The sequence below is a fragment of the Antechinus flavipes genome, chromosome 4, assembly GCF_016432865.1.
Source record: "Antechinus flavipes isolate AdamAnt ecotype Samford, QLD, Australia chromosome 4, AdamAnt_v2, whole genome shotgun sequence".
NCBI classification, from domain to species: Eukaryota; Metazoa; Chordata; class Mammalia; order Dasyuromorphia; family Dasyuridae; genus Antechinus; species Antechinus flavipes.
The window spans coordinates 3899397-3925986 of record NC_067401.1 but is presented as its reverse complement, the minus strand read 5'-3'; the positions used below and the strand labels follow the sequence as shown (position 1 = coordinate 3925986).

The window sequence follows — 26590 nt, the reverse complement described above, 5'->3', positions numbered from 1 at the left end:
ACTCACATGCTAAGTGTGAGATTCTGGGATCTTGAAACACATCAGAGAGCAGGGCCCTGTGAGAGGTGTGGGCAAGACGACTCTGCCACATGCTAAGTGCTCAGGGAAAGTGGGTGTAACTAAGTAGGAATTAAGTGGTAGACAGGATTCAGGTATGAGAAAACGTGCCAACAAAATACAGTTCTGAAATAAGCTTCAGAATTGAAGTAAGCACCCCTCTTTTGGACAGCTCCCCTTCATCATGAGTTAGCAAAAGAGGGTCCATGTAGGGTTTCCTTTCCAAAAACAAAAAAAGCCATTTCTTATTGCCATCCCAGGACCCCATCACTAACCTGTGGCTATGGTTATCTTTAAAGAAAAAGTCCTTTAAAACAACAAATTCCTTTCCAGATTCAATGAAATTAGGGAGAAATAACTCCCCTGTGTTACTGTGATCTTCAATTAGTCTTGTCTTTTATCTAAAGTTGGATTCCTCATCCATTAAGTGAGAGATTTGGGGGGCAATGAAGACATGAAGCATTTATTAAGCACATGCTTTAAGGTCTTTACCACAGTTTCTTATCTTTACTGTTAAGAGCCTTTAGTAAAATAGACAGGCAGTTCCAAGGCTAGGGTGCGGGAGGAAACCAACAGTGTGAAACCTTTGAAAGAGTACTACACTCAGTCACAAGCTTCTAGATTCCCAGTGGAGGAGGCCTCAAAAGCCCCCTAGTCCAACCTTCTGACTGTAGAGAGGAAAAGAAAACTAAGATCCAGATGGAAAAAGTCATTTAGGCTTTGAGGAGAAAAGTCTGGATTTGAACCCATGTCCAGTTCTCATTGCACTGCAAGCTGCTACCCCCTCAGAAGATAGAAATTTGATTCCAACACGTCTTGAAGAAAATCTTAGATTTGGGGAGCCTTAGTTTCCTTCCCTATGAAATGGGAATAATAATGTCTGTCCTAAAGCTGAACCCCAATGTGATTAGCAGAAGGGCGTTTGAGAAGTTCCAGTGCCAAGTCTGCTACTTATTGGCCATTTACTTTTTCTTGAGTCACCTCCCCTCTCCAAGCCCCCAACTACAAAATGATTTCAACATTGAGCTTGCTTATCTCACAAGGACATTTTGATATCAAAAGAGAGAAAATACATGAGCATCAATGACATGGGATAGCATTGGCAAAAGAATTTCCATGACCCCTGCAGATCACAAACTCCCTGTAACTTAGAGGCAGTGTGGTACAGGGGAGAGAGAGAGAGAGAGAGAGAGAGAGAGAGAGAGAGAGAGAGAGAGAGAGAGAGAGAGAGAGAGGGAAAAGGAGGAAAAGGAGGAGGAGGAGGAGGAGGAGGAGGGAAACTGCATTTGGAGTTATAAAATGGATATTCAGGTAGTTCCATCTGCATCACTCTACGCTTGTGCAGATAAGTCACTTTCCTCTGAGTGCCTCAACTCAGAAATGAGGGAGTGAACTAGAGATCTATTATTTTCCTTCCAGCTCTCCATGTATTGTTATAATTTCTAGTCTCAGACAGCGTCCCCTGGACTCAGAGAGCTTAGACAATGCCTGTAGAATTTGAACCCCAGATCTTCCTCATTATTCACACATCCAGCACTCAGTCCATTGTCCTGTTGTGTGTAAACTCCAAAGTCTTGTGGCGAGTATGAGGTTCTAGAGATGTTTGGCCTTTTTCTAGGCTACTAGTGGTGGCAGGAGCAGGAATAGGGAAAGAGCCGAGGCAGCTGGCAGGGGCAGATTCTCTCCCTGGGCTTTTGCTTACCAGCTGAGAGGCCTCCCATGTGAATGGTTCCACTCTGTGGCTCAGGATGGAGAGCTCCACTCCATATATAATATATGAAGAAGCACTTGGGTGCTGGAGGCAAACCTCAGGCACGGGGGGTGGAAATATCTGTCCAGACAGCTCTCCATGGGCACTGAGGCATCCACTGCTGATGGCTCAGATGGGAAGGCTTGTCACTCTCTCTTTCTCTAGCCAGGGCTCTTTTAGATGGAAGAGAAAGAGAAAGATCATTGCCTTTCTTTCCTTTTTTTCCTTTTGGTCATTTATCTTCTCTCTCCTATCTTATCAACCCCTCCCTGTGGATTTGTTCATTTTAAAAGTTTTATTAAGCTAGGAATTTTTTTAAGAATCCATTTTTAAATTGTGGGGTTTTTTTTTAATTTTTGCCTTTATTGTGATATTTCTTTTCCTATTTTCTTGGAGTCACTGACTTCTTTTCTAAAGTCTTAGATTTAAATTAATATTATTTTTCTTTTTCCTGCCTATAAGCTTTCTGTTTCCGTGTTGAATTAACATTTGTAGAGCACTTTATATATGCAGTTTTGTTTTATGCTTACAACAACCCTGGAAGATACATTTATTATTATTCTCATTTTATTATTATTATTCCCATTTTACAGATGAGCAAACCAAGGCAGAAGTTAATTAACCTGCCTAGTGTCATACAGTTAGCTAGTGTATGATGTTGGATTTGAAAACAAGTTTTTGTGTTGTTCTTTAATGCTTGCCTACTTGTCAAGTAGAGTAGAGCCTTTTAATATGCCAAATTTTCTTCAAAGAAGACTGCTGACTCTTTTCCAAAGATTTTTGTGAGGAAAATCCAAAGATTCAGTTAGCTCAACTGATTATAGTGTCATGGCCAAGGCACCAAGGCCACAAGTTTGATTCCCACATAGACTATTTTATTTCAGTCTTGGACCAGCAACAAAAGACATTAGGGAGAGGCAAGAATCATATTTTCATTGCTGCTGCCCATTGAAGGTACAAAAGTTAAAAATGGACTTTGTACAGCTGGTTAACAAGTTGACTGGGAATGAGATTTTATTTTCTAAAGCATCCTTGATAGCTGGATGGAACAGAGATGGAACACATTCAGAATAGCTAAGTAAGAACAAACTTGCTTTGAGTCTTAGAAAAACGTTTTTAACTGAATCTGAAAAGAGAGAAATCAGCTAATATGTAATCCTTGAGTTATAGGCCATAAAGAGAACTAGAAATATATTGACTGTTATGTTTCTTCCAATATTTACAGCAGATAAAATCCAGGAAGCAGAGAGAAATGTGAAGGAAAAAACATGTATCCTATTTACAAATTTATGTTGAGAAGAAAAGGAAGGAGCAAAGACTAGATCATTAATCAAGTGGATAAAACAGTGAAATCTGATAAGAGAGAAAAGCCAGAATTGTTCAATTATTTTTCCCTCTCTTTTTCTTTCTTTCTTCCTTTGCTTTGACTTTCATTGCAAAAATAAATGATCTTTGGAGAGGAGGTAATGGAATTAAAATGACTGATTATAAATTGATGCTCAAGATAAGTAAGGAGAAACCAGTTGTCCCTTATTTTGTCCCTTATTTTCAAACAGGACCAAAATGACATCACTTTGCTGGGCTCAAATTTCAGTGTATCTAACTGTGGCTGATGAGATCAAGATGAGCTTGGAAGGTCCTACCTCCAGTTAGGTACAGACAGTCCGTGTGAACATTTGAGTGGAGATGACTCCGAATTTGGGCATCTCACTTGACTTTTGAGTGCCTTCTTTGATGCAGGCACACTATGCTGGACAGTCCTGTGCCAGTAGCTCCCGTGTCCCACAATCCCTTCCAAAGTTCTTCAGAGATACTTTGAGTGGGTCCTTTTATGTATTCTTCTTACCTCCAGATGATTCCCTACCTTGTGTAACTTCTCTGTAAAAGTCTTTTAGGCAAACACACTTTGCCATTGGAGCACTGTGACCAGTCCTTTGAAGTTGTATCTCCACAGAAGAGATTAAATGTCTGACAGTTCCATTTGAGAAAGGATCTTATCTCGTTAGCTGATCTTAAATCTTTAAATCTTAAAACAATTTAAATGGAAGCAATTCAGTTTCCAGTCATGGCTCTGATTTCCCAGGCATATAACAATAAGATCAGCACAATGGTCTTCTAGACCTTCAGTTTGGGAGTCAGTTTAATACTTCTTCAGGCTCACACTTTGCTTCAGACCCTCCCAAACACGGAACTAGCTCTGGAAATGGAAGTGTCAACTTCATGATTAGTGTATTCAGCCCTACAGATTAAACTGCCAAAGTGAATGAAGTTACCCAAAGCATTCAGCTTTTTTTCCGTTGACCATAGTCATTGGTTCCACGTGTGGATGGCTTGGTGCTGGTTGATGGAGATGCTTTCTTGCTGTTAATTGCCATCCAAAATTAGCATAAGCAGCAGACAACTGATGCATATTTTGCTGCATCTCAGCCTCAGAGGCTTCAGTGAGTGTACAATCATAAACAAAACGTCAGGTACTAACTCTCCTTCTACTTTAGTCTTGGCTGGTGGGCCTTTCCAATTAAATAATTCACACAGTGCAGTAGCACTGCTTGATGCTGTTTTCACCTTCATTGAAGGCATTCTACAACATCATAAAAAATATGCTGCTGAAAAGCATGGGAGCAGGCATAAGCTTTGCTTCCCTTCCTTAAGGACTGAAAGAGCATGATAGCATTGTTTATTCAGAACTCATGGAAGCATGTACTTCTTGGAACTGATGTACCATACCGAGGAACTTCTCTAGGCAACCAAATTTTGCCATAATTTCCCACAAGCCCTCCTGACTTAACAGTATCAAAGGTCTTAGATCAATGGATATTGTGTGCAGACCTCTCCTTTTCTCCTCTTATTTTTAAGGAGAAAGTAAGAGAGAACTGGGATGCCTTTAATGAATTCAAATCACTAGTTTCAGATGAACTACAATCTCGAATATAGGAAAAAATGTCTGGTGTGACAGTAGAGTCACTATAAGGGATATCTGAGAGATTTTGAAAAACAAGAAAATCAACAGATTTATAGAAAGGCAGACTTCCTGATGTTCCAAACAATGCTGAGAATGGCTTCTACAAACTAGAGGATCATGAACTTGATTTTCCTGACCATGTTGGAGATTGAACAATTCCAATGAACATTTAAAATAGAAGGTAATAATCACAAATTTATAAATAAATAAATAGAAGACAATAATCACAAAATGCAAGCATGACTTCATCAAGAATATCAGTCTAGCTTTTAACTCCTTTTCTGAAGGCTATAATTTGATAGATCAGGAGAATTCTGTAGCTGTATATTTTCTCTGTTTTTATATGTCTTTTAGACAGTCTTTTTAAAAAAATTTCCTCTCTGATTGAATTTTTGTTTAGGAGATTGTTTTTCCCTGTACAGATGTTTAAATTTTACTTTTATCTCCCTCCCCCAGTGTTTTTTTTTGTTTGCTTGCTTTATACTCTTACATGATGAAATATGAAATTTCTACATTCTTGTGTTTACTAAGGTCAGATTTTGTAAAGGCTCTATATAAAGTGTTTACTCATCGAATTGTAGAACTGTAAAAGTTAAAGCTGGGAGCTCATCTCATTTACTTCTTATAGAGGGCCACAGATAGTAGAGAAACTCTGGGTAAGGTATAAGACCCTTCAGCCCAGAGAGAACCTGCTGACAATGTCTGGTTTGGCTCCCCACCTCCCTTTGGTGCTCTTCCCCCTCCCCCTGAAAAGTCAGGGAGGGCGTGACCACCTGTGTTCTACTTGAAGCAAGGGATACTTACAGTAAGAGGCATTTACATATCAATAGCAGGGTGCTTATAGTTAGCACTTGCTCAGTGTGATGTAATGATATAATGGTTCTCTAGTCTGCACATGCTCAGTGTGCTGTAATGATGTAACCATACTATTTAAGGGCTGAGAGGACTTAAAATAAAGGACTCCATCTTTGACTATCCTCGTGCATCTCCTGCCTTCTTCACTCCTCCACTTAGACCAGGGACTTGAACTCTCCTCCAGAGAGTTAGTCCAGATGGTGTATATTGGCATCCCAGCATGGGGGCTCTAGAAAGCAAACTACATATGGCGCCCGAACATGGAACATAAGAGACCTCCAGCAGACACTGGCAGGTAGCTCCTGTATCATAACAACTTCTCACCAAATATTTATTAATTCCATTCTATTAGTATAGATGGCTTCTTCAAATCTTTGTTTTCTCTGTTATTTTATTTTTCTTGATCTTTCATATTCTGTAAATGGGATGCTGATGCCTTCTATAATCTATAAATTCCTATCTGTAATTGCCGTGCTATTGATATTAAGCCTCACAGAATTGTTATGGAGAGCAAATTTATGTATGTATTTTGAAGACCTTAAATGACTGTATGAAGGCCACTTGGCCTTTCTCCCTCCTTTTTTTCTCTTCTTCTTTCTTGGACAGCCGGAATCAGGAAGAAGATTCTATTCTAGATTTTAGAATTTCTATACTCTCTCTATATAATATATATATTCTAAAATAGCTATATATTCCAGAACTTCAAAGACAAAAGAGAATCAATTTGGACAATCACACAGAATCTGGGAAATCCCAGATTCTGGAAAATAGATCCTCCACATCAGAGATGATGATTGATTCATTAAGGACCGTACATTGGTAGAAACAAGTTTCTGGCTTTCTTCAAACTGGCCACCATTATTCACCATAAGCAGGGTGATATATAATATGACTATGAAAGAATTGGAAAGGGTTCCATCCTCATCTGAGCTGATTTGATCATGGTGGAACTTGGAAGGTTATGGGGTCCCTTTGTACTGCATAGTCATGAAGATGTGTTTGTGGTGGATCACGTTTGTGTGTGTGTGTGTGTGTGTGTGTGTGACCTTTCCCTGAGGCCCATTTGGGAAAGTATTTCGTGACCTTGAAACTTTGGAGTTGGGGATTTGGGTGGAGCAGTTAAAATAAGGGATGAAATGAGGTGAATGCCCTCCAGACTGTCTAAGTGCCAAGGCCTCCTCACCCCAAAGGCAGGAGTTCTTCAGAGCTCTCGAACTCTGTTCCCAAAGGGGCAATGAGGATGTTTGTCTGAAGGAGAATGATCGCCCAGATCCATTCCTCCCATTGCATGCCTTTTTGGGCCCATTTCCTGCTTCTGCTTTTAATGTTGGTACATAATTACATGATGTCATAATTGAAGCCAGTGCTGCTTTCTTTTATGTGGCCCAAAGAATCCTGTCTTTATTTCTGGGATTCAGAAGTTTAGCCCTTATGGGCTTGAGGTCTTGCAGACCAGATTCTTCACAGAAAGCCTTCTGTGTATTTTTTTTTGCTTAAAGACAAATTTATTGGTTCTTTTTAGCTCCAGGAAATTCATCTCAGCTATTTCTCCAAGTTTAGTCTTGAAAAATCTATCTTGTCCTTTTCTTCTGGAATATCTACTAGCCCTAATTTAGATAGTCTGATTTGTCCTCGAAGGCAATTAAATGGCTGAGCTCCTTTTTACAGAGTCCTATTACATCTTGGGACTGAATGATGGATTGCATGACTTCCCCATGTGGAGCTATTTCTCTCCTTTCCAATCTATCTTCTGCACAGATATTGCTTTGAGTTACCAGGTTACTCCCACCACCCACTACCTTCATCCCCTGCTCAAGAAAACCCCTGTTGGATTAAGGATGAAACACAAACTCTGTAGAACATTAAAAGCCCTTAAAAACCTGTTTTCAGCCTTTCTTTCCAGGCCGATTACACATTTCCTCCCTTTATAACTCAATCTAGCAAGCCTGGTTTGCTTAGTAGGCCTTATAGACAATATTCTATGTCTGTCCTCACCCATGCTTGTATTTTTTCTCTCTCTCTCTCTTTCCCCTCTCTCCCTGTCTCTTTCTCCTCCTCTTCTTTCTCTTCTTCTTCCTCCTTTTCCTCCCTTTCTTCTCCTCCTCTTTATTCTCCTTTTTTCTTCTCTCTCCTCCCTTCCTCTCCATTGCTTTCTTAGAATCCCTAGTTTTCATCAAGACTCAGCTCAAATCCCATGTCCTTCAACAACCTTGACTGACTCAGTTCATCATTCTCTTCATCATATCGATATGCATTTATTCTGGTATGTTGTGAAAAAAGTGAAAAAAGAGATTCTTACATTCATATTCCCACTGCCTAGAACAGAGCCTGACACATGTTCTTGTTAACTGACTGACTGCCAAAACTAACTGGAGAACTTCAACATCAGAAAGCTGATTACACTGTGACAAATGTTGTTGTCCCCCGCATCTCATGAAGAGTTTGACCATATAAATGTGTGTATTAGGGAAGGTGTTGTCTCTGCAGAAGGGGTACCACGCTAGTGCCTGAAGTCACAGTGCTCTGAAGTCTTGAGTAATCATATAAGCATCGTTTTGAAAGCTAATGGAATACCGCTCTTAAAAGATTTTTAAAGATTACATCATAAGAAAATTGAATTTTAGTACTCTAAAATCAAAACAAAAATTCAAAGTAAGGAGAAAAAAGTCAATTAAGGTGTTTCTATCCCCTTTCCCACAATTAACTCCAAGGACAATGACACGTGCATGTTATGTAAATGGCCTTTGTTCATAATGGTTTATGTTCATCAACTTCACTGGCCCCCATTTTCCTTTCTTTTTACCTATGATACAACATCAAACTCAAAATCACCCAATATCTTCTGAATACAGAAAAAATACATATATATCAAGATTTTTACTCTACAGCAGCTATAATTTCTGAAATTTTGGGTCTTATTTCTACTTTGCTGTCACAGGAGACAATTTTTACATTTAAAGAGATACATTTATTTGGTTATTTTTTTCCAATAAAATAAGAATAAAAATGTAACCACATTACATCTCACAGGATCAAACTATTGTTTCAGAGTCTATGGTGATGGCGAGAAAGGGGCTCAATAGTTTCCCTTCCTTAACGTGAACAACACCACTGTAGACTAAGGCTCCACTTGAATGTCACTGGACAGTCACATCAAAACTCTTGGATTTTGTTTTCCTTTCCCCCATATTCTGTGCAAGTCCAGCCAGAATACAGAGCCTACCTTGTCTCAGGATCTCAAACCAATGACATAGCAGGCAATTAAGATGTTTCTATACCTTTCCTATGCTTGAGTCCAAGGACAATGATGCATGGTTTATGGACCCAGCATAGATATGCATTTTCTATATATTATGAACGCCAGTGGGAAATGGCTTATGTCCACAAACTTCTTTCTTGCCCAATCAATGATTCTCTATTCCATGACTTAACTGTAGATGAACTAAAGTTTTACTGACTTTTACCCTAGATTATAAGGAGTGATAATTTCCCATAATATTTGGAAGGACCGCAATTCTCAACAAGAATCTAATGGATTACATGCTTAAGTTATAGTTATTCAAACTTTTCTTGAAGACTTTCTAAAATGCAAAAAGTCATTGACCCTTGAGGCAGCTGCTAGGAGCTGTTTAGGAAATAATTCTCTGTGTGGAGCCTAAATTTGTCTCCTTGAATATTCTATCCACCTCTCCAACTATTGCCTTATGGATCCAAGTTGAAAAAGTCTAATCTTTCTTTTCCAAAGCAGCCTTTCAAATAGTTCAAGTCAGCCACCATTCCCATCTTTGAGCCTTTTCTTCTTTAGATTGAAAAGTTCTAATTCCTTCAACTGTTCCTCATAAGGCACAGGCTTCAGACTTTTCACACCCAGGTGCCCTGTTCTAGATTTTCTTCTGCTTATCAATTTCCTTCCTTACACATGCAATGCCCTGAGATAAACTAGCATTTCCAAATTTAAATGAAGCTCTCTCTTAGCTCCAAAATCTTTAAACAAAAACCTTTGCTTAAGCCTTTACCCTCCCAATGATTGCATCTTTCCTCTAACGTTTGTCTAGATGTAGATATAGCTAAGCTATAACTCATTCATTTATTTATTCACTCATTCTCTTTTCAGGTCTGACAATTAGAACACCAGATAGTAAGAGATGAGTCTTCAAATCTTTCTCCTTCTACCTCATCTTTATTTGGAGAAACTATTTGGTGACTATTAAAGGTGGAAGCCAGCTAATAGGGGCTCACTATGGATCACACAGTACCCTGACTAGCAATAACATTCATTGCCATAAAAACTCCAACTTTGGAACCCGGAAAGGGGATGGGCATGAAAAATAAAAGGACTACAACATTTTGAAGACTACAGTATGTTCCATGTAACATGAGGACATAGGAAAGGTTTTTGTTCTGAACCCAGTTCCCAACGGGTATTTTGCATCTTAGCACTGACTGACATACTTTTCCAATAGGATCCATCAAAAGTAGTCTATTCAGTTCCATTTCTTTCTTTTCCCAATAGCTGTCTCCTCCTCACAGCTCCTGGGAGCCTAACAAGTCTATTTGATCCAATTGTAATTTATTTTGCTTTTCTTTTTTACAAATGTGTACTTATTGAAATTTGCTATCTGTATTTCATTGCCTGTGAATCGTATCCATCCCAAAGTGCAAGAATACAGTGACATGAGAGGACAATTGTTGATCATTCTTAACCCAGGACTGGATTTCATATGATGTTTATCAAATTGGATGTTTTAAAGACACTTGTTATCAAAACTCTGAACAGAGATAATGTGGAATAGCTGGGCTTAAAATCAGGAGAACCTCAATTCCAATCCTACACAGGAAACTCTACAAAGGATACTGGGCAGAACAGTTACTTCATCTCTGTGGACCTCAGTTTCATCATTTGGAAAATGGGACTGATAGCACTTACCTCACGAGGATGCAAAATAAAATCTGTAAAGAGCTTTGTAAACCTTAATGTGCTATGGAAGTATGAGCCATCTACAGTTTCCTTGCAGAAGATGGAGGGCAAGAAAAAGCAGGTCTATCCTGAGCCCCACTGAGGTAGGTTTATTGCAGACCAACATGGGAAGGATTTCATTAGACCATTGTCTCCCTCACAGCAGAGGGCCATTGCACAAACCCCATGGACACAACAAAACTCTGATTTCCTCCATTTGAAAGCCACCGAAATTAGATCTACCACATTATGGAAACTTGACTAAGATATTAACTTTGTACAATCCAGAAACGTTTCACAGGCTGAGTTTTGTTTCTCCCACCCTCTCGTTCCAGACCGGAATTATGCTTCTTCAGCTAAACAGTGCTTTAAGCTGCATTAGCTGAAAGCCTGGAAGTTTGTACCACAAATACAAATTCACTTACTAAGCTTGAGAGATCAACTCAACTGGAAAGAGACAGACAGTCAATAACCTGGGTCTAAGCTTGTCACCGGATAACTAAGATCCATGGGACTTCAGAAGCTATCTGGCCCCATCCCAGCTGTTTTCTCTTTTTCACTTGTACATATCTATTTCTTTTTTTTTTAATGTCATCACCATCAGTAGAAAGAACACGAAATTTGAAGACAGAGGTTCTGAGTTAGAATCCAGTTATGCTATTCACCAATTGTGTGATATCTAGCAAGTCATCACAATTCTAAATTGGTGAAAGTGACTTTTTGAGCCTCAGTTTCTCTGCCTGTAAATGGTAGGATGGAACTAGATGACCCCAAAGGTCTCTGAATTCTATGTTTTCTACCTAGGAATGTGAAAATATCAAGAGAAGCACCCTTGAGTTCTGGATCTCTGAATGTAAAGGCTTTTAAGAAACTCTTGGCAATGATAGGAGCCAATTGCTAAGGTTAATGAACAAGAATAGAGGTAGGTTAGTCTATGAATGTGGCTCATTGACAACTCATCCCCATTCCAGCAGGTGGTAGACGAACTGTGTGGAACATTGTAGTGAAGATGGAATCCTTTCCGATAGCCTTCTTTCAATTTCATTTCTCACCTACACATTTCTCAAGTCATTCCATGAGAGCTCCAAGGCTGAAGATGAAGGCGTGAAGGGAAAAGAGATAAGCAGAAGGATTTTTTTTTCTTAACTTAAATATTGTCTTATCTCATCACATGGCTTTGAATTGCTCATGTTTTGTCAATGTGAAACTTGTACTCAAAAATAAAAGTCTCCCTTGGAGGAAGAAGATGACTGAGGGAATATTTTGGGGCAGGAGTGTCTCTCTGCACTGGCATGGGGCTGTCCGCTGGGCAGGAGGAAGTCTCCCCAGGATCCCATGGGTCTGTCGTTCAAGCCATGTAGGTTTCCTGCCTGGGAAAAAGGAAAATGAAGAAATGATTCATTGTGTCTAAGAAGTAAAGTATGGTAGGAAAGTTTGCACAGAAATTCCAAGATAATACCCTGGATTCTACAAGGGCTGGTATCTGTTGTTTTGAAGAGAGAAACTTCTTTAATACAAGATCACATCTGACAGGAATAGAAGGATTGAAATATTGAACATGGAAATATTTTCCCTGAGGACTTGCCAAGCTAATGGGATAAAGGATACTAACTGTCTATTGGCTCCATCCCATCTACATGGGCTCCATTTTCCTACAAGAGCTGCTACAGTTGTTTGAGTTAAATTCTCCTTTTGTCCTGAATTGTTATGTAGCATAGACCCCATCCAATGCCTTGCCCATCAGAGCTACAAAGGATTGGCAAGTGAATGAGTGGACTGATTATTCCATTCCAGACAGCCTGCCCGAGCCCAGAATCCTCATGTGCATGATTTTACACTTATTTGTCCAGAGAAGGGACAAGGACTGGGGGAGAGGAACTTCCATAAGAATCAACAGAGTGACATGGTGGGCAGGACGAGTACTTTGGCTACATTAAAAGGGTCTGTGATAATTCCAATAATTAGATGGTGATATTAGTGCCATCCTCTGCCCTCGTTGTGTGTCACCTGTTCTGGGTGACACAGGGTATAAGGAGGACTTGATAAACTAGAGAGCATCAAGAGAAGGTCCTCAGAATGATGAATAATCATCCAAGACTGATTGGAGACTATTCACATGCTGAGCCTTCAACAACCTGGATCCCTTCCCTGAACACTTTCCAGATGATTCAGAAAACTTCCTGATCTGCATTGGTTAAGGAAGTTGTCCTGGACTTCCCAAAACCAGTGAACTCCTAAGTCTGGTTCCTCCAAAATGGGACCTATTCCTTTTGAATCCCACTCTGAGATTCCTCAGTTTCCAAAATGAGCTTTTCCCTATAATTCCTAGCAGTGCGGGCTAGTGAGCAGACTCCCTGATCTAGATTGCTAGAACATGCAGCATAACGTTCTGTGAATTATACGAGATGACACATTATTGTACCTATGCTTATAATTAGTTACAAACATGACTGGAAAAGACAGGTCCATCTGTACAAATGTGCTTCAGGGACACATCATATTGGAAATAGCCAATGAGAATTTTGCTTTTTGAGTAGCATCCGGGTTAACTGCCATGCCCAGATCCACCCAGAACTCACCAGACATCCATCTCCATTAATGAGATAGTCAGAAGTGAAATTCTGCAGTGGAAACATGCCCTCAGGAGAAATGGATGAAGAAGGTTTTGAAGGAATGGGGTGACATCTGCAGGGGTGCGAGAATCTTTGTCCAGGTTCCATCTCAGCTCCAGTCCCATGACTCTGGACAGTATCCATATTGTCTAACTTATCTCCCTTGACCGGGGCCAGGGACCTGTTAGAGCATCGCCGATCATTTCTTGAGTGGAGCGGTGGTCCAGGACTATTCCTTGCCTGGCCCAGAAGTTTTGTTTGAGTTGAGTACTGAACCCTGGAGATGTGGTTTGGCCATAAGTTGCCACCTAGAATTTGCTGAATGGGTGAATCACAGCTCTGCATCCTGTTCATAAATAAGCTCTGGTCAGTGTTAGATTGTAGAAGGGTTTCTGAGTCTGAGGGGCCATGGCCATGGAATTGCTCTGGTTGGATGTGAAGTTGGTGGGGGGGCTGATGCTGAAACGGGGGTTGGGGACCTCCAGGCTGTGATATCAAATGACTCTCCAGTTGCTGTTGACTTTGTTTGGACTGGCAAAGATTTTCTAAGGATGGATGAGAAAAGGAGGAACTCAGAAGGCCTGAGCTATTGGACGGTGGCCACTGCTGCTGGAGCCGTCCAGGTGACTGTGTGAAACGAGCAGACAGAGCCTGAGATGTTACTGACGGCTGCCTCCATGATTCACAACTGTTTTGGTGAGGGCTCTCATCTGCCACAGGCTCCCAAGGAAGGTGACTTGGCTGCTTCTGGCTTACACCATGCTGGTCCATTGTATTTGGAAGGCACAGTCTCTGGGCTACCTGGATGGGTTGTGGTTCTTGGGATAAATGAAGTAGATACTGATGTGCCATTTGAGAATTGTTGACGTCAGGTTCTTGGCGTGGGCTTGACAAGGAATGAGTTTTCAAGGAAGCCTGGGAATCCCCAACCTGCTCCTCCTCACTTTTGTTTAAGAGGAAACCATGAACATGGGACATGATTTCCCTGTTTGTTAATACATCGTTAAGAGATGGACCAGAGCCTGGAATCTCCCCTCCCTTCACCTTCCACTCATCTAGAAGCAGGAGCTCTAGCTCCTCGGCATTAAGCCCCAGGTTTTCCAGAGCACCCAATAGCTCATTGTTGGAGCAGTTCTCATCATAGTCAAGAGAGAGGGAATCCAGGGTAGTTAGAAGGGTAGAGCCTTGATTCAAATCAGCCAATTCTTTCTGCTCATCCTCTGAGGAAATCATCTTTGAAGATCCATCCAGAATGTCTCCCGCTAGCTTAGCCACCGAGGGGTCTTCAATCTGACTGAAGATGTCCCTACTGATGTCGAGTTCTGGAGTCACAGCTGCATGTGACACATAGATGGCTGCATCCTGTCTCATCATGGCCCCAAGAAGTGAATTAGGAGCTGGGGGATCTGTCTGACTCCTTTCTCCTTTGGGAGACTTTTTGAATTTAGGAATTTTCCCTGGAGTTTGGAAAGGGGCAGGAAAAGCAGGGTCTGGGTGGGTGGCTTGGTACAGAAGGGCTTCCCCAGTAAGAAAGGTAAAAGGGTGGTGCAGGGACCTTTTCTGAAGGTGCTCGCCTCCTTCTTCATCCCTGCAGAGAAGAAAATACCAACATTTTCAAAAAGCACAATAAAAATGCAGTTTTTCCACATAGAATTCCTAATCAGTGTCAAGAGAATGGCTTTGTCTCTTGGCACCTGGCAGAGTTGATCGGCTAATGGAGGATCCATCCTGGCCCCCCCTTAATTTCTTAGCTGTCTGGGCACCTGAGAAGGACATGTACAGCTGTAAGAGAAGCTTGGTACTCACACAAGAGGCCTTTGGGTGGCGATGATGTAATCAGGCTTGCCATTTCTGTAGACAAGTCTGGCGTTAGACTGGACCCATCGCCAACGATTTTCTTTGGTCAGGAGACGAAACACCGTCAGACCACTTTCCCCAGTTCTCATCACTAGGAAACACGTGAATGGGTTAGGATTAATAAGACTATCATCTTATGTCTTTAACAAACTAAAATTTACAAAGCATTTTCTAGACATTATCCAATTTGATTCTGATGACAAACTGTGAGAGAGGTACCATGAGAATCATTATTCTTTCCTTTTCTCCTGTAAGAGAGGTACCATGAAAATCATTTTTCTTTTCTTTTCTTTTCTTTTCTTTTCTTTTCTTTTCTTTTCTTTTCTTTTCTTTTCTTTTCTTTTCTTTTCTTTTCTTTTCTTTTCTTTTCTTTTCTTTTCTTTTCTTTTCTTTTCCTTTCTTTCTTTCTCTTTCTCTCTCTTTCTTTCTCTCTCTCTCTCTTTCTTTCTTTCTTTCTTTCTTTCTTTCTTTCTTTCTTTCTTTCTTTCTTTCTTTCTTTTTTCTTTCGCTGAGGCAATTAGGGTTAGGTGACTTGCCCAGGGTCACACAGCTAGGAAATGTTAAGTGTCTTGAGACCAGATTTGAATTCATATCCTCCTGACTTCAGGGCTGGTGCTCTATCCGCTGCACCACCTAGCTGCCCCCAGAATTATTATCCTCTTGTGACAGATGAGGAAACTCAGTCTGAAAAATGGAAGTTACTGGCTCATGGTTTGGACAACTAAGTGTCATGATAAGAATTTGATCCCAGGTTACCCTGACTTCCAGTAGGGGCATCCCTCATTGCCCTGGAACCTTTAATAAATCATTTACTCTATTTTATTTAAAATTCTCACATCTAGAGCTATAAGGCACCTTAGGGATCAGGTTGTCAACCCCCTTCCTTTTCCATATGAGGAAACTGGGGCCAGAAAAATTACAAGATTTTCCTAAAGCCACACAGGGAGTAAGTGGCAAAGACATGATTTAAACCCAGGGTCTCTGATTCAAAAATCTGTTCTCTGTTCTCATTGACTCACTGAAATCTATATGCATCTGATTTATTTTTCTCCTCATATCATGTCTATCCTTTAGGAGAAATATAGAATAGGGACTTAATATGTATTGACGTGAATGGATTTTCTTGTTTTTTAATTATAAACAATTATGATACTAATTTTATTTTACAAGTGGGAGAGTCCCCTAAAGAAATGTAAGTTCCCTGAAAGCAGAGACTGTTTTGCTCTCATCCTTGCACCTCTGGTGCCTCAGCCAGAGCTTCATCATTGGAAGGTGTGGTTTGGTTTTTCTAATCCCCAAAAAAGGAGCAGAAGAAGGAAATGCAGATGTTTAGTCTGGAGAAGATCTGGGGTTGAGCTTGGAGGGGGCTTCGAGGAGTGGTCGCCCGGAAGGTGGAATAGTATGTTCTGTTTGTTCTCTAAAAGCAGAACCAGATGTGACCAGTACCTCTCTTTGACTTCTACCGGCTGCTCCGGGTTCTGCCTTTTGGAGAACATGTAGAACACGCTATTCCACCTTCCGGGCTCACTCTTCGAAGCCCACTCCACGCTCAACCCCAGATCCTTCTCCAGACTAAACATCTGCATTTCTTCTGCTGCTTCTTATCTGACATCATTTCAGATTGACAAGCACTTTCTGAAGTAGATTAAGGAAGTATTATTGTTCCCATTTTGTATGTATGAAAGTTAAGATCTACAGAGGTAAAACCACTTGCCTGATTTACCCATAGCTGCTTTAGCATCTATCTAAATGTGTAGCTTTCAAACCAGAGGCTCACGCCCTCGATGCCCTTTCTAGGTACAGCTGGACCACTGACAGCAGATTCGAGGGGGATATACCAGTTCCCTCCTTCTGCCCTTACTGAACAGCAGCAGAATATTCAGAACTACACAGTGTGTCCATGCCCGTCTGCAGCTATGAAAAGGAAGGAGCAAGCCACTTAACTCGGTTTGCCTCAGTTTCCTTGTCTGTAAAAATGAACTAGAAAAAGAAATGAAATGATAATCTACTTCAGTATCTTTGCCCCCCCCAAAAAAACCCAAATAGGCCACAGTGATTAAAAACAATTGAACCACAACATGTGCCGTCTTAAACACTGGAGCAATAAAGGGGCTGCCTGGGAAATGGGCGCATTCCCCCTCACCAGAAGGAACTCTTTGATAGGAGGCTTATCGGGAAGGTTGTAGTTCAGATCTGGGTGACTCTGAGAAGGAGAATTTCCAGAATTCTCAAAAACCGAGAATTCCTCTCATCTCGGGACGAGAAGCCCCCGGGTCCCTTTTAGCTCTGAGAGGCTCCATTTTGTGACTTAATATTCCAATACCCCAATGGACTTGTGATTGATTTATGGAAAACGGTAAACTACAGGTCCTCCATGGCTGCCCATCCCGTGCCCCCTCCTCCAACTGCTCCCCAGGGCACCGTGACTAATACCCCTGCAGAAAGCAGCGGTGGGCTACCCTGGGTTCAGGCACCATGTTGGCCGGAGCCTGGGTAATGCCGGAGAGCGTGAAGACCCACTCTCGGTGCTGCTGCCTGATATCCCATGCTTGTTAGTGCTCCGACGGCTAGAGAGTCTGCAAGGAGCTGTTCCCCTCTTGGAGGATGATAAATCCACATAGTCGTGTTCCTTTTAGCAAGAGGGGCAGAGCAGAACAGGGGCCGGGCGGGGCTCTCGACTCACTCCGGAGATGCTGCTCCGCGCAGTAGAGCATGTCGGCGGCGTGGATAAACTGGTAGCCGGTCCCTCGCATGCGCAGCTCCGCTTCTGTGTATCCTAGCACTAGCTTCCCTCTAGGAAGAAGAAGCACAGGGGAGGTCACAGAGCAAGACGACATCACCCCATTTCTCTAATCCTGGTGCACAAAAAAGCATCTTCCTCTGTTCAAAGGATGGAACTTATTCCCATTTTGTAGATGAGACAGAGAGAGGCAACATGAGCCATCATAAGGCCTTTCCCTTCCAGCTTAGCCAGACCACCCTGACCTCAAGCTCCTCCAGGTCATATGTGTATATACATACATACGTAATACATATACACATACATATAAAGCTTTTTATTTCCAAAACTCATGCATAGTTTTCAAAACTCACCCTTGCAAAACCTTGTGTTCCAATTTTTTTCTCCCTCCCTTCTCCTCATCCCCTCCCCTAGGTGGCGAGTAATCCAATATATGTTAAACATGTGCCATTCTTGTACACATATTTCCGCACTTCTATCCAAGTCAGCCTTTAGACACCCGGGATCACCCGCCAACCTCACCGGGGCAGCGGAGGAGGACCGAGGCCTCGGAGAACGGCAGCCATGGGGTCAGCTCCTACCGGCCCCGCCCTCATGCTTACTTAGCGTCACAGGCCACAGGCGTGAAGTCCAGTTTGTGCTTGGTCCGGAAGGTCAGTGTTTTTGTTCTGATCTCCAGAATGGGTGCAGGCTGCAGAGGAGTAGAGATGGCAAAGAGCGCCAGCTGAGGGGGCACTGGGGAACCATTCGTGGATCTCTGGTTCTGCCCATGGAGGGGTTTCAACCTGCCTTGGAGGCTTAAAGCCTGCAGAAAAAGAGCGACAGCTTAAATGTGCGTGTATTTACATAGAGACACATATATTCAAATTTATATACCGTATGTTACACATAACATTGTACACTATAACAACACACTGGACTGTTTTATATCATTTTACATATGCTCTATTACATGACATAATCTAACATAACATAACATCACATGATCAACTATAATATAATGTGATAAATTAATATATTCAAACATATAGGATATGATTTTTGGATTTGAATCTGCTCCTGAGATGATCACATTTGCATGAATCACCCCAAGGTTACAATTTCTTCTTATTCTAGTGATTGGGTTGAAGCCTTTGGTTCATGCTATTTTTTTCCATTCTGCTCATGGTCAAATTACACACGGATTTAGGGACTGATCTTTCTCCAGGAACTGCCTTCTCTTCACAATTCAATCCCTCACACTCTTCCAACAATTAACGCTTTTTTTAGTTTGATGACAATGTGCTTTCTCCTTTGTTGTTTGAGGACTTTACATTGCACCAAATTCGATGTAATCACAATAGCTCAGAATATATAAGATAATCACAACTGCTCAGAATCCTCAGTTAGGAATGTTCTGAACATCCAGGCTGAGCTTGGTCCCTCTGGTCTAACTTAAATGTGTTCATTTCTCAGTAACTCCTGAGCTCTTTAAGCTACAGTCAGGGAAGGCAGTTTACATTGTCCTGGTGTATCCCGGGCCCCACTGGCTCTTTTCCACACATATTTGCTTTATTTTAAATGTTTCTTTTCATCATGAATTCAACAATCATTATTAAATTTCCCAATATACAAAAACAATTATACAAATGACAGTTTCTTTATTTTAATATAAATGTATATATCTATATTAGAATAATAGCTTTTTTATTTTTCAAAATACATGCAAACATAGTTTTTAACATTCACTCTTACAAAATCTTGTCTTTCAAATTGGTTTTTTCCCCTCTCTACCAACCTTCTCCTTTCCCTGGATGGCAAGTAATTTAATATAAGTTAAATATGTGCAATTCTTCTAAATATATTTCCACATTTATTATGCTACATAAGAAAAATCAGATCAAAAAGGGGGGAATGAGAAAGGAAAAAAAAACAAGCACACAATAACAACAAAGATGAAAAAATTATGCTTCAATCCACATTCAGTCCCCATAGTCCTATTTTTGGATACAGATGGCTCTCTCCATCCTAAGTCTATTGAAATTGGCCTGAATCACCTCAATATAAATTTAAACTTAAAAAGGGAGTAATAAAGGGCCTTGCTTAACACAGTTTTAAGTCACTTAAACTTTCTCAGTGTTAGTTTCCTCATCTGTATAGATAGGGATAATGGGGATAGAATGTATAATGGGGATAATAATAGCTTCTTCCTCTCAGAGTTGTTGAAATGACGTAGCATACATGAAGTGTTTTGTCATTCTAAAAGTACCAGATAAATATTATCAGGGCTTCTAAGGTCCCGTCTGGTCCTATGACACCAAGTCCTCTCTGTCTGGCCTCCATTCCCTCCTCTGTAAAATGAGGAAATAAAACAAAATGATCTCTAAAGCCTCTTCTAGCTCTAGATCCTTTGGTCCATCACAAGGTTATGAAAGAGCAGATCACTTCATATAATTCATGGACCAAAGGAAAACGTCATCCCGGAGAAAGAGGAGGTACAGCTACTGGGCCAAGGTAACAAGAATGGGGTGTGAAGGGTGTGAACACCCTTTAGCTCCATTTGCATCACACTGAAGGATCACATTCTCCACTGAACTGTCTAGATCATGATCCAATGGGACTGTGACTTACCCGAAACCCCGAGGAATTATCCAGCAGGCACCGGAAGCGGCAGACAAAGCTCCGTTCCAGCAGGGCTGAGTTCTCCGGAGGGAGCTCCTCTGTTTTGTCGCTGCTACCAGATGGGCTGGATGTTGTTTCACCTGAAGAGCACAGGAAGAGGAATGACCAGAGAGTCTCCATGGCCATCTAAGATAAGTCTCACTTTAATAATAAGGACAGTCTGGCCCTGTGATTAATCAGGGCTTCTCCTCCACTCCCACCTATGTTTGAGTTAGGAATGGCCCACAGGTAGGAGGTGAGAGAATCTCTGTGAAAAAGAAATGGAGGGTGAGTTCACACCTGTTGCTTTCTGGTCCATACAACATGAGGCAGAGGATGAATCCTACAATATAGAGGTCCCTGTTCCATGGGCAGCTTGTGACCACATCGTCGCCCTTTCTGGAATGTTCTACCCCACCTACCCACCAAGAACAGTTTGTCCTTGGAAGAATGAAAATAGCAAATCCCTAAAAGAGGAAGGGGCCGCTGCCTGGCTTACTGAAATAGGCTATACCGGCTGTACAGAACCTGAGGAACTCCCCTCAGTGAAAACATTAAAGCCCAAAAAGGTTCATGAGCTGGTCAGGTGAGAAATAAATAAGAATATGAGACAGCAGAGGGACGATTGGATTACCCAAGACCATCATGAACAGGAAGGAGCTCTCCAACGCAGTGGCAGGATCTTCTATGGAGGTTCATGCAACAACATGAACAAGAACTACATTGATAAAAAGAAATCTTTCCCAGAGTGCCCCAGGAAATCTGGGGCATCTAATGCCAAACATTTTTATCAATAACTTGGATAAAGGTAGATGCTAACAACACAAAGATAAGAGGGAAGGGCCGCTAACTTCCTGTGTGACTGAGTCAAGATTCAAAAAGATCTTGACAGGCCAGAGGATTGGACTGAATTTATTAAAGATGGATTTTAATAGGAATTAATGTAAAATTATACGTTTGGGTTCCAGAGATTGACGCAATAAGCCCAAAACTGGAGAGATGGTGCTATAAAGAAGTCTGTCCATGAGATCTGGAACTCTGAGAAAAATTGAAGAAAGAGAGGAAGGATTTATCTATACAAATATATTAATAGCAGCTCTTTTGAGGACTAGCCAAAAATGGGAATGAAGGGTATGCTTACCTATTGGGGAATAACCAAGCCAATTATGTTATTGTGCCATAGAAATTATGAAATGGGCAGTTTCACAGAAAATTGGGAAGCCCTTCATGAGCTGATACAGATCCAAAAAATGAAATGCATAATAGTAACAACTTGATATTAAAAAAAAAACTTAGAAAGATGTAGATTCTGATCAATACAATGTCCCCAAAGGGATAAAGATGAAGCCCTCCAATCCTGACAGAAAGATCAAGAAGTGCAGGGAGGTAGAGGAGCTGGGGATGGTTACCTAGCAAAGAGATGGGGTGGGGTGGGGTGGGGGAGGGACATGCTAGCTGGCATGAAGGGCTTAGGCTTCTACTGGGACCTAGAGAGCAGAACCAGGAGCAAAGGGAGAGAAAGGCAGGAGAGAAGGCACATTTCCAATAATCTCACCCTCCCAGAAGTGGTTTGCACTTAGGACTGGAATGGTTCCCCTCCTTGTAAGTCTTCAAAAAAAGTCAGATGGCCTCTTATTGCTAAGATTTGAGAAGGTAATCTCCTTGAAGGAAAGTACTATCTTTTTATTTATTTGTATTTGTATCCCAAGAACTTAATACTATAGCTAGCACATAACATTAAAAAATAATTATTGATTTGGAATTTGGGAGAAAATGCTTGTTCAGGTAGGAACTGGACTTGATGGCCACTTTTAGCTCCAGACCTAGGACCGGATCATCTGCCAGGATCTGGAGGGCAGACACATACTCGACTGATCCTGGAGGGATTTAAGCAAGCCCCACACATCCACCAAACACCACCATAGACACATACAAACAGAGCACATGTAAATATTTACACATGAAAGACCAAATCCACTGGACCACTCTCAAGCAAGTAAGTAATTGGAACCAGACTGGGGATGTGAGCTCAGGCTGTGCTTATATAATACCAAAATAACAGTCAGACCAATTAAAAACAGAAAATCTGGGGCACTGACTCTCTGGCACTGGAGATACCCAATAGCCCTGGGCCTTTTTTCTTTTTCTTTTTCAACTCTGAACTCGTCCTTTTAGCATGGGGCAGACATGCTCTAAGAGGAAACAGGTGGCAGGGCAGGACTGGTCCAGGAGGCTCCAGGTCCTGGCTCAGAAGTTTCTACAGGACCTTATATCCCCATTCCTATAATAGACCAAAGTGTTTCCAGTGTGGTTTTCAAGGGTCAGAAAACTTAGGGCTGCTTGGAATCTGGTACTCCATTATCCTTTGAACAAAGACAAAAACTGGGGGTTAAAATTGTGAAGCTGTGGATTTTATGCCCCCATACACACACACACACACTCCTTGACATCTCCCCACTAAGCCCCATCCTCCTTCACCAAAGTCAGTTCCATGACTCAGAATTGATAAGAGTAGTTACATGAAATGGCCTCCAGGGCCCTTTCCAGTTCTATTATTGTCTAAGTCACACTCATCCACGTCTCTAAGGCGGGTGAATAGAAAATACCGAGTGCGTTTTTATAGGAGAGCTGTTCTAGGTTTCCAGTTTCTCCTTTCCCAAATCTGTCCTAGTCACAAGGGCCAAAGTAATTCTTCTAATGCATAAGTCTGATCACGGCACTCAAGAGCCAAGTAGCTCCCTATTGCTTCTAGGAGGAAACATAACTGCCCCAGCTTGGCAGAAGTAAGTCTCCACAGATTTGCTCTAACCCACCTTTGCAGGCTTATTACACATAACTTGTGTCCACACACTTTATATTCCAGTCAAAGTGGCCCATTGTTGGTCTCTAACCTTACTATTTGATCTCCTGTCTCTATGCCTTTGCACCTGCCATTGCCCTGCATCAGGAATATTTTTCTCCTTATCTCTGCCATCACCAAGCCGTCATCAAGGCTTAGCTCTAGCTCCTCCTCTAAGAAGACTTCCTAGATGCTGGTAGTTATTGGTTCTTTCTCTTCTCCAAACTTATGTTGACAAATTGTGTCTTCAATATAGAATATAAGCTCCTTAAGGGAAGAGAGTGACTTCATTCTATCACTGAATCCCAAGGCCTAGCCAAATGATGGGAACACAGTAGGCACTTAGCACATGCTGATGGGGTTGGACAGTATCATTTATTTCACCAGCAGATCATTATTTCAGCTAAGTGGGCATAAAACCGATAGGACCATAGAGCTGAGTGTTCCCTTTTGCAGCAGCCAAAGGAGCTCATACCTTGAGGTCAAGTAGCTGCTCTAGTTCTGCCATTAAACAGAGAAGTACCCCATGGGCAGGTTCCTTCCACTTTCTAAGGCCCATTTTCCCATGTATCGATGGGTTAGCTCCCTATGGGGTGTTTGATAGAACACGGGGACAAGACGTAACAGAATGGAAAGGAACAGATCGGTTCACCGCATGACAAGACACAGAGTTAGAGCTGTCAGGGATGTCAGAAGTCACCTAAACCAAATCCTTCAATTTGTTATTGATAAAGAAACTGAGACCTGGAGGTGGCATTTCTTACCCACGATCTCATGGGTTGTAAGTGGCAAAGCTTAGAGACGAACCCGAGCTCTCCCCAATGCCCCAGGGCCTGCTATTCTGGGATCAGCTCCAGTGGAGGACCTGCCACCATTGAGAAGATTAGGGATCCAGTAGGAAATCAAAGTCAGCAGAGATAATAACTGTTCTAATACTTTCCTCACTGGTCCTTTGTGGGGAGAAAGTGAGAGCATGTAGGCAAAATGCTTAGCAAATCATATTGATCCTTAGAAAGATCAGATCCTCTACATTTTATGTTTCTCTTTTCATTGGTCCTTTAAGCAACAGACATTCAGCTGGTGATGGAATTAGCCAATGTCTGTGTCAGTTCAATAACTATTTATTAAGTACCTACTGTATGTCAGACACAATGATAAATACTGGGAAACCAAAGAATGGCAAAAGGCAGCCCCTTCCCTCAAAGAGGTCACAGTCTAATAGGGAAGATATAGACAGGATAAACTGAGGGGAGTATCAGAGGGAAGGCATGTATAAAATGATGGGGCTAGACTAAATAACCCTAAAGTCCCTTCCAACTCTAGATTTAATTGTCTGTGAGGGAATTGTATTTGAGGGCCTCGAAGATTTCAACCCAACAGACAAATGACCACAAAGTGTCCCAAGTTAGTGTAGATGTCCTTGAACCTACCGGAGCACATCGGATCGCTTTCAGATTTGGGGGTTGATGTTGGCTTCCAGTGAAGATTGCGCCTGAATTCTGGCTGGTCTTCTGTGTGGATCAGCTCAAAGACACTTTGATGTAAAACATCTGTCTGGCAAGGAAAACAAAGGCCACAGTGGGGTCATAGTCTGTCCACCGAGTGTTCAGTAAAGTCATTAGACCGGACAAGTCAACAGTCATTTATTTGTTGAACTCACACATGAGATATTCCCCCTCCAAAGTCTCCTAATACCATACCAGCCTCTGAGGTCGAGAGTGATTTGGAGATGTACGACTTTCCAGACATTCTAAAAAGAAGGCCCCAAACATCCAGAAAAATGGCCCCTGTTCACCATTTTTGCTATCCATCCTGGTCTATTGATCCATTTGGAAGGTGGCTTGACAAATGTCCGTGGATCACCTGAAGACCCCAGTCCTCACCAGATCCAGCAATCTGGTCAACAGGTTTTGTTTCAGATGGGGAGGGGGCAAATGTCTAGCATTCATTCTACTGTCCCACCTGCTTCAGTGGAAAATCACAAGCCTCCAAAGCCTCCTGGAAGCTCTTGCCTTATGAAATGTAAATAGGATTTAAGATGCCCAAGGGCCATTTTGCAGACAAACATCCCCATACCTTTGATCTCTCAGTTTCTATTCTTTTATTAAAAAGGGAGAGGACCCTTCACTGGGAGGAATCATCTGTGGCCAGCTGGACGTCTGAGCAGCTGTGGGATGAAAACACTCCATGGCATGTTCTAATTCTGAGGGATTATTTGGAGGCAGCTCAATATGGAGGAAGGCTTTGTAAACACGTCAAAAAGAACACATAATTCAACTCAGTTGCCTTCAGTAATTAAGAGGAGCTAAGGGAGTCCAACTTCAAATGGGAGAGATTAAGCAGCCCCATCATAGGCCACAAAGAACACTTTGAAGAGTTTCAGAGAATATATTTAAAAAAAATAGTAACTCCAGATTTGAGAGAGAGAGAAAAAGAGAGAGAGAGAGAGAAAGACACAGAGACAGAGACAGAGAAAAGGAGGGAGGAAGAGAGAGAGAGAGAGAGAGAGAGAGAGAGAGAAGAGAGAGAGAGAGAGAGAGAGAGGAGAGAGAGAGAGAGAGAGAGAGAGAGAGAGAGAGAGAGAGAGAGAGAGAGAGAGGAGAGAGAGGGAGAGAGAGGGAGAGGTGTCTTCTATGAATTTTTCAATAGAAATCTGGATTCAAATTGAAGAACTCTGTGTTTACAGTCTGGAAGCATGGGTTGGACTCCCACCTCATCCACTTACTCATTATGTAATCATTTAATCTTCTGTGCCTCAGTTTCCTCATCTATAAAATGGGAATGCAATCCCTATAGGACCTCCTCCACAAGGTTACAGTCTGGGTCAAATGAGAAAATGCTTCTATGAAGTCAGCTCCTATAAAAGCCTTCCATGAAAGTAATTATGGGAGGTCTGGCCAAGCTGATGAGAAGACGAGTAAATAGTGGTAAACATCATCTTCTCTTTGCTTATGGGACCTGTGTTTTACAGTATTCATTCATTCAGCAGAAACTCATTAAACCCTTCTGAGCTCAAAGAATAGAGCTGGCCATACAAAGATAAGAGGAGAGCTTGGGAGAGGGGGCAGAGGATCAGAGGGACATGGGACACATATTCTATCCTGTGCAATCCATCCTTCACACAGCTCCCAAGACAATATCCCTAAAGCCTAGATCTGAGCACATAGAGCATCTTCATTAAGTTCTTGCTGCTACTAGGGCACACTAGAGACTCAGCTGAGAATCAGGAGATCTCCACAGCTGAGTTCCAGATGACTCCTTTAGATTTCCTTTGTGCTCCTTAGTCTTCTTTACTCAAAGTTCCAGTAGAATCGACTATTT

General features: G+C 41.7%; 1 protein-coding gene across 1 annotated transcript; it reads right to left on the bottom strand.

Moving 5' to 3' along the window:
• Window positions 1–8304: 8304 nt before the first annotated feature.
• Window positions 8305–24709, bottom strand: LOC127561170 (aryl hydrocarbon receptor-like). The gene is made up of 7 exons (XM_051996450.1): window positions 24700–24709; window positions 20401–20531; window positions 18393–18595; window positions 17734–17843; window positions 15000–15141; window positions 13161–14781; window positions 8305–11951 (listed from the first exon to the last, which is right to left on the bottom strand). The coding sequence occupies exons 1-7, from the start codon at window positions 24707–24709 to the stop codon at window positions 11796–11798; spliced, it is 2373 nt and encodes a 790-aa protein (XP_051852410.1). The 3' UTR covers window positions 8305–11795.
• Between the last annotated feature and the right edge of the window lie 1881 nt (window positions 24710–26590).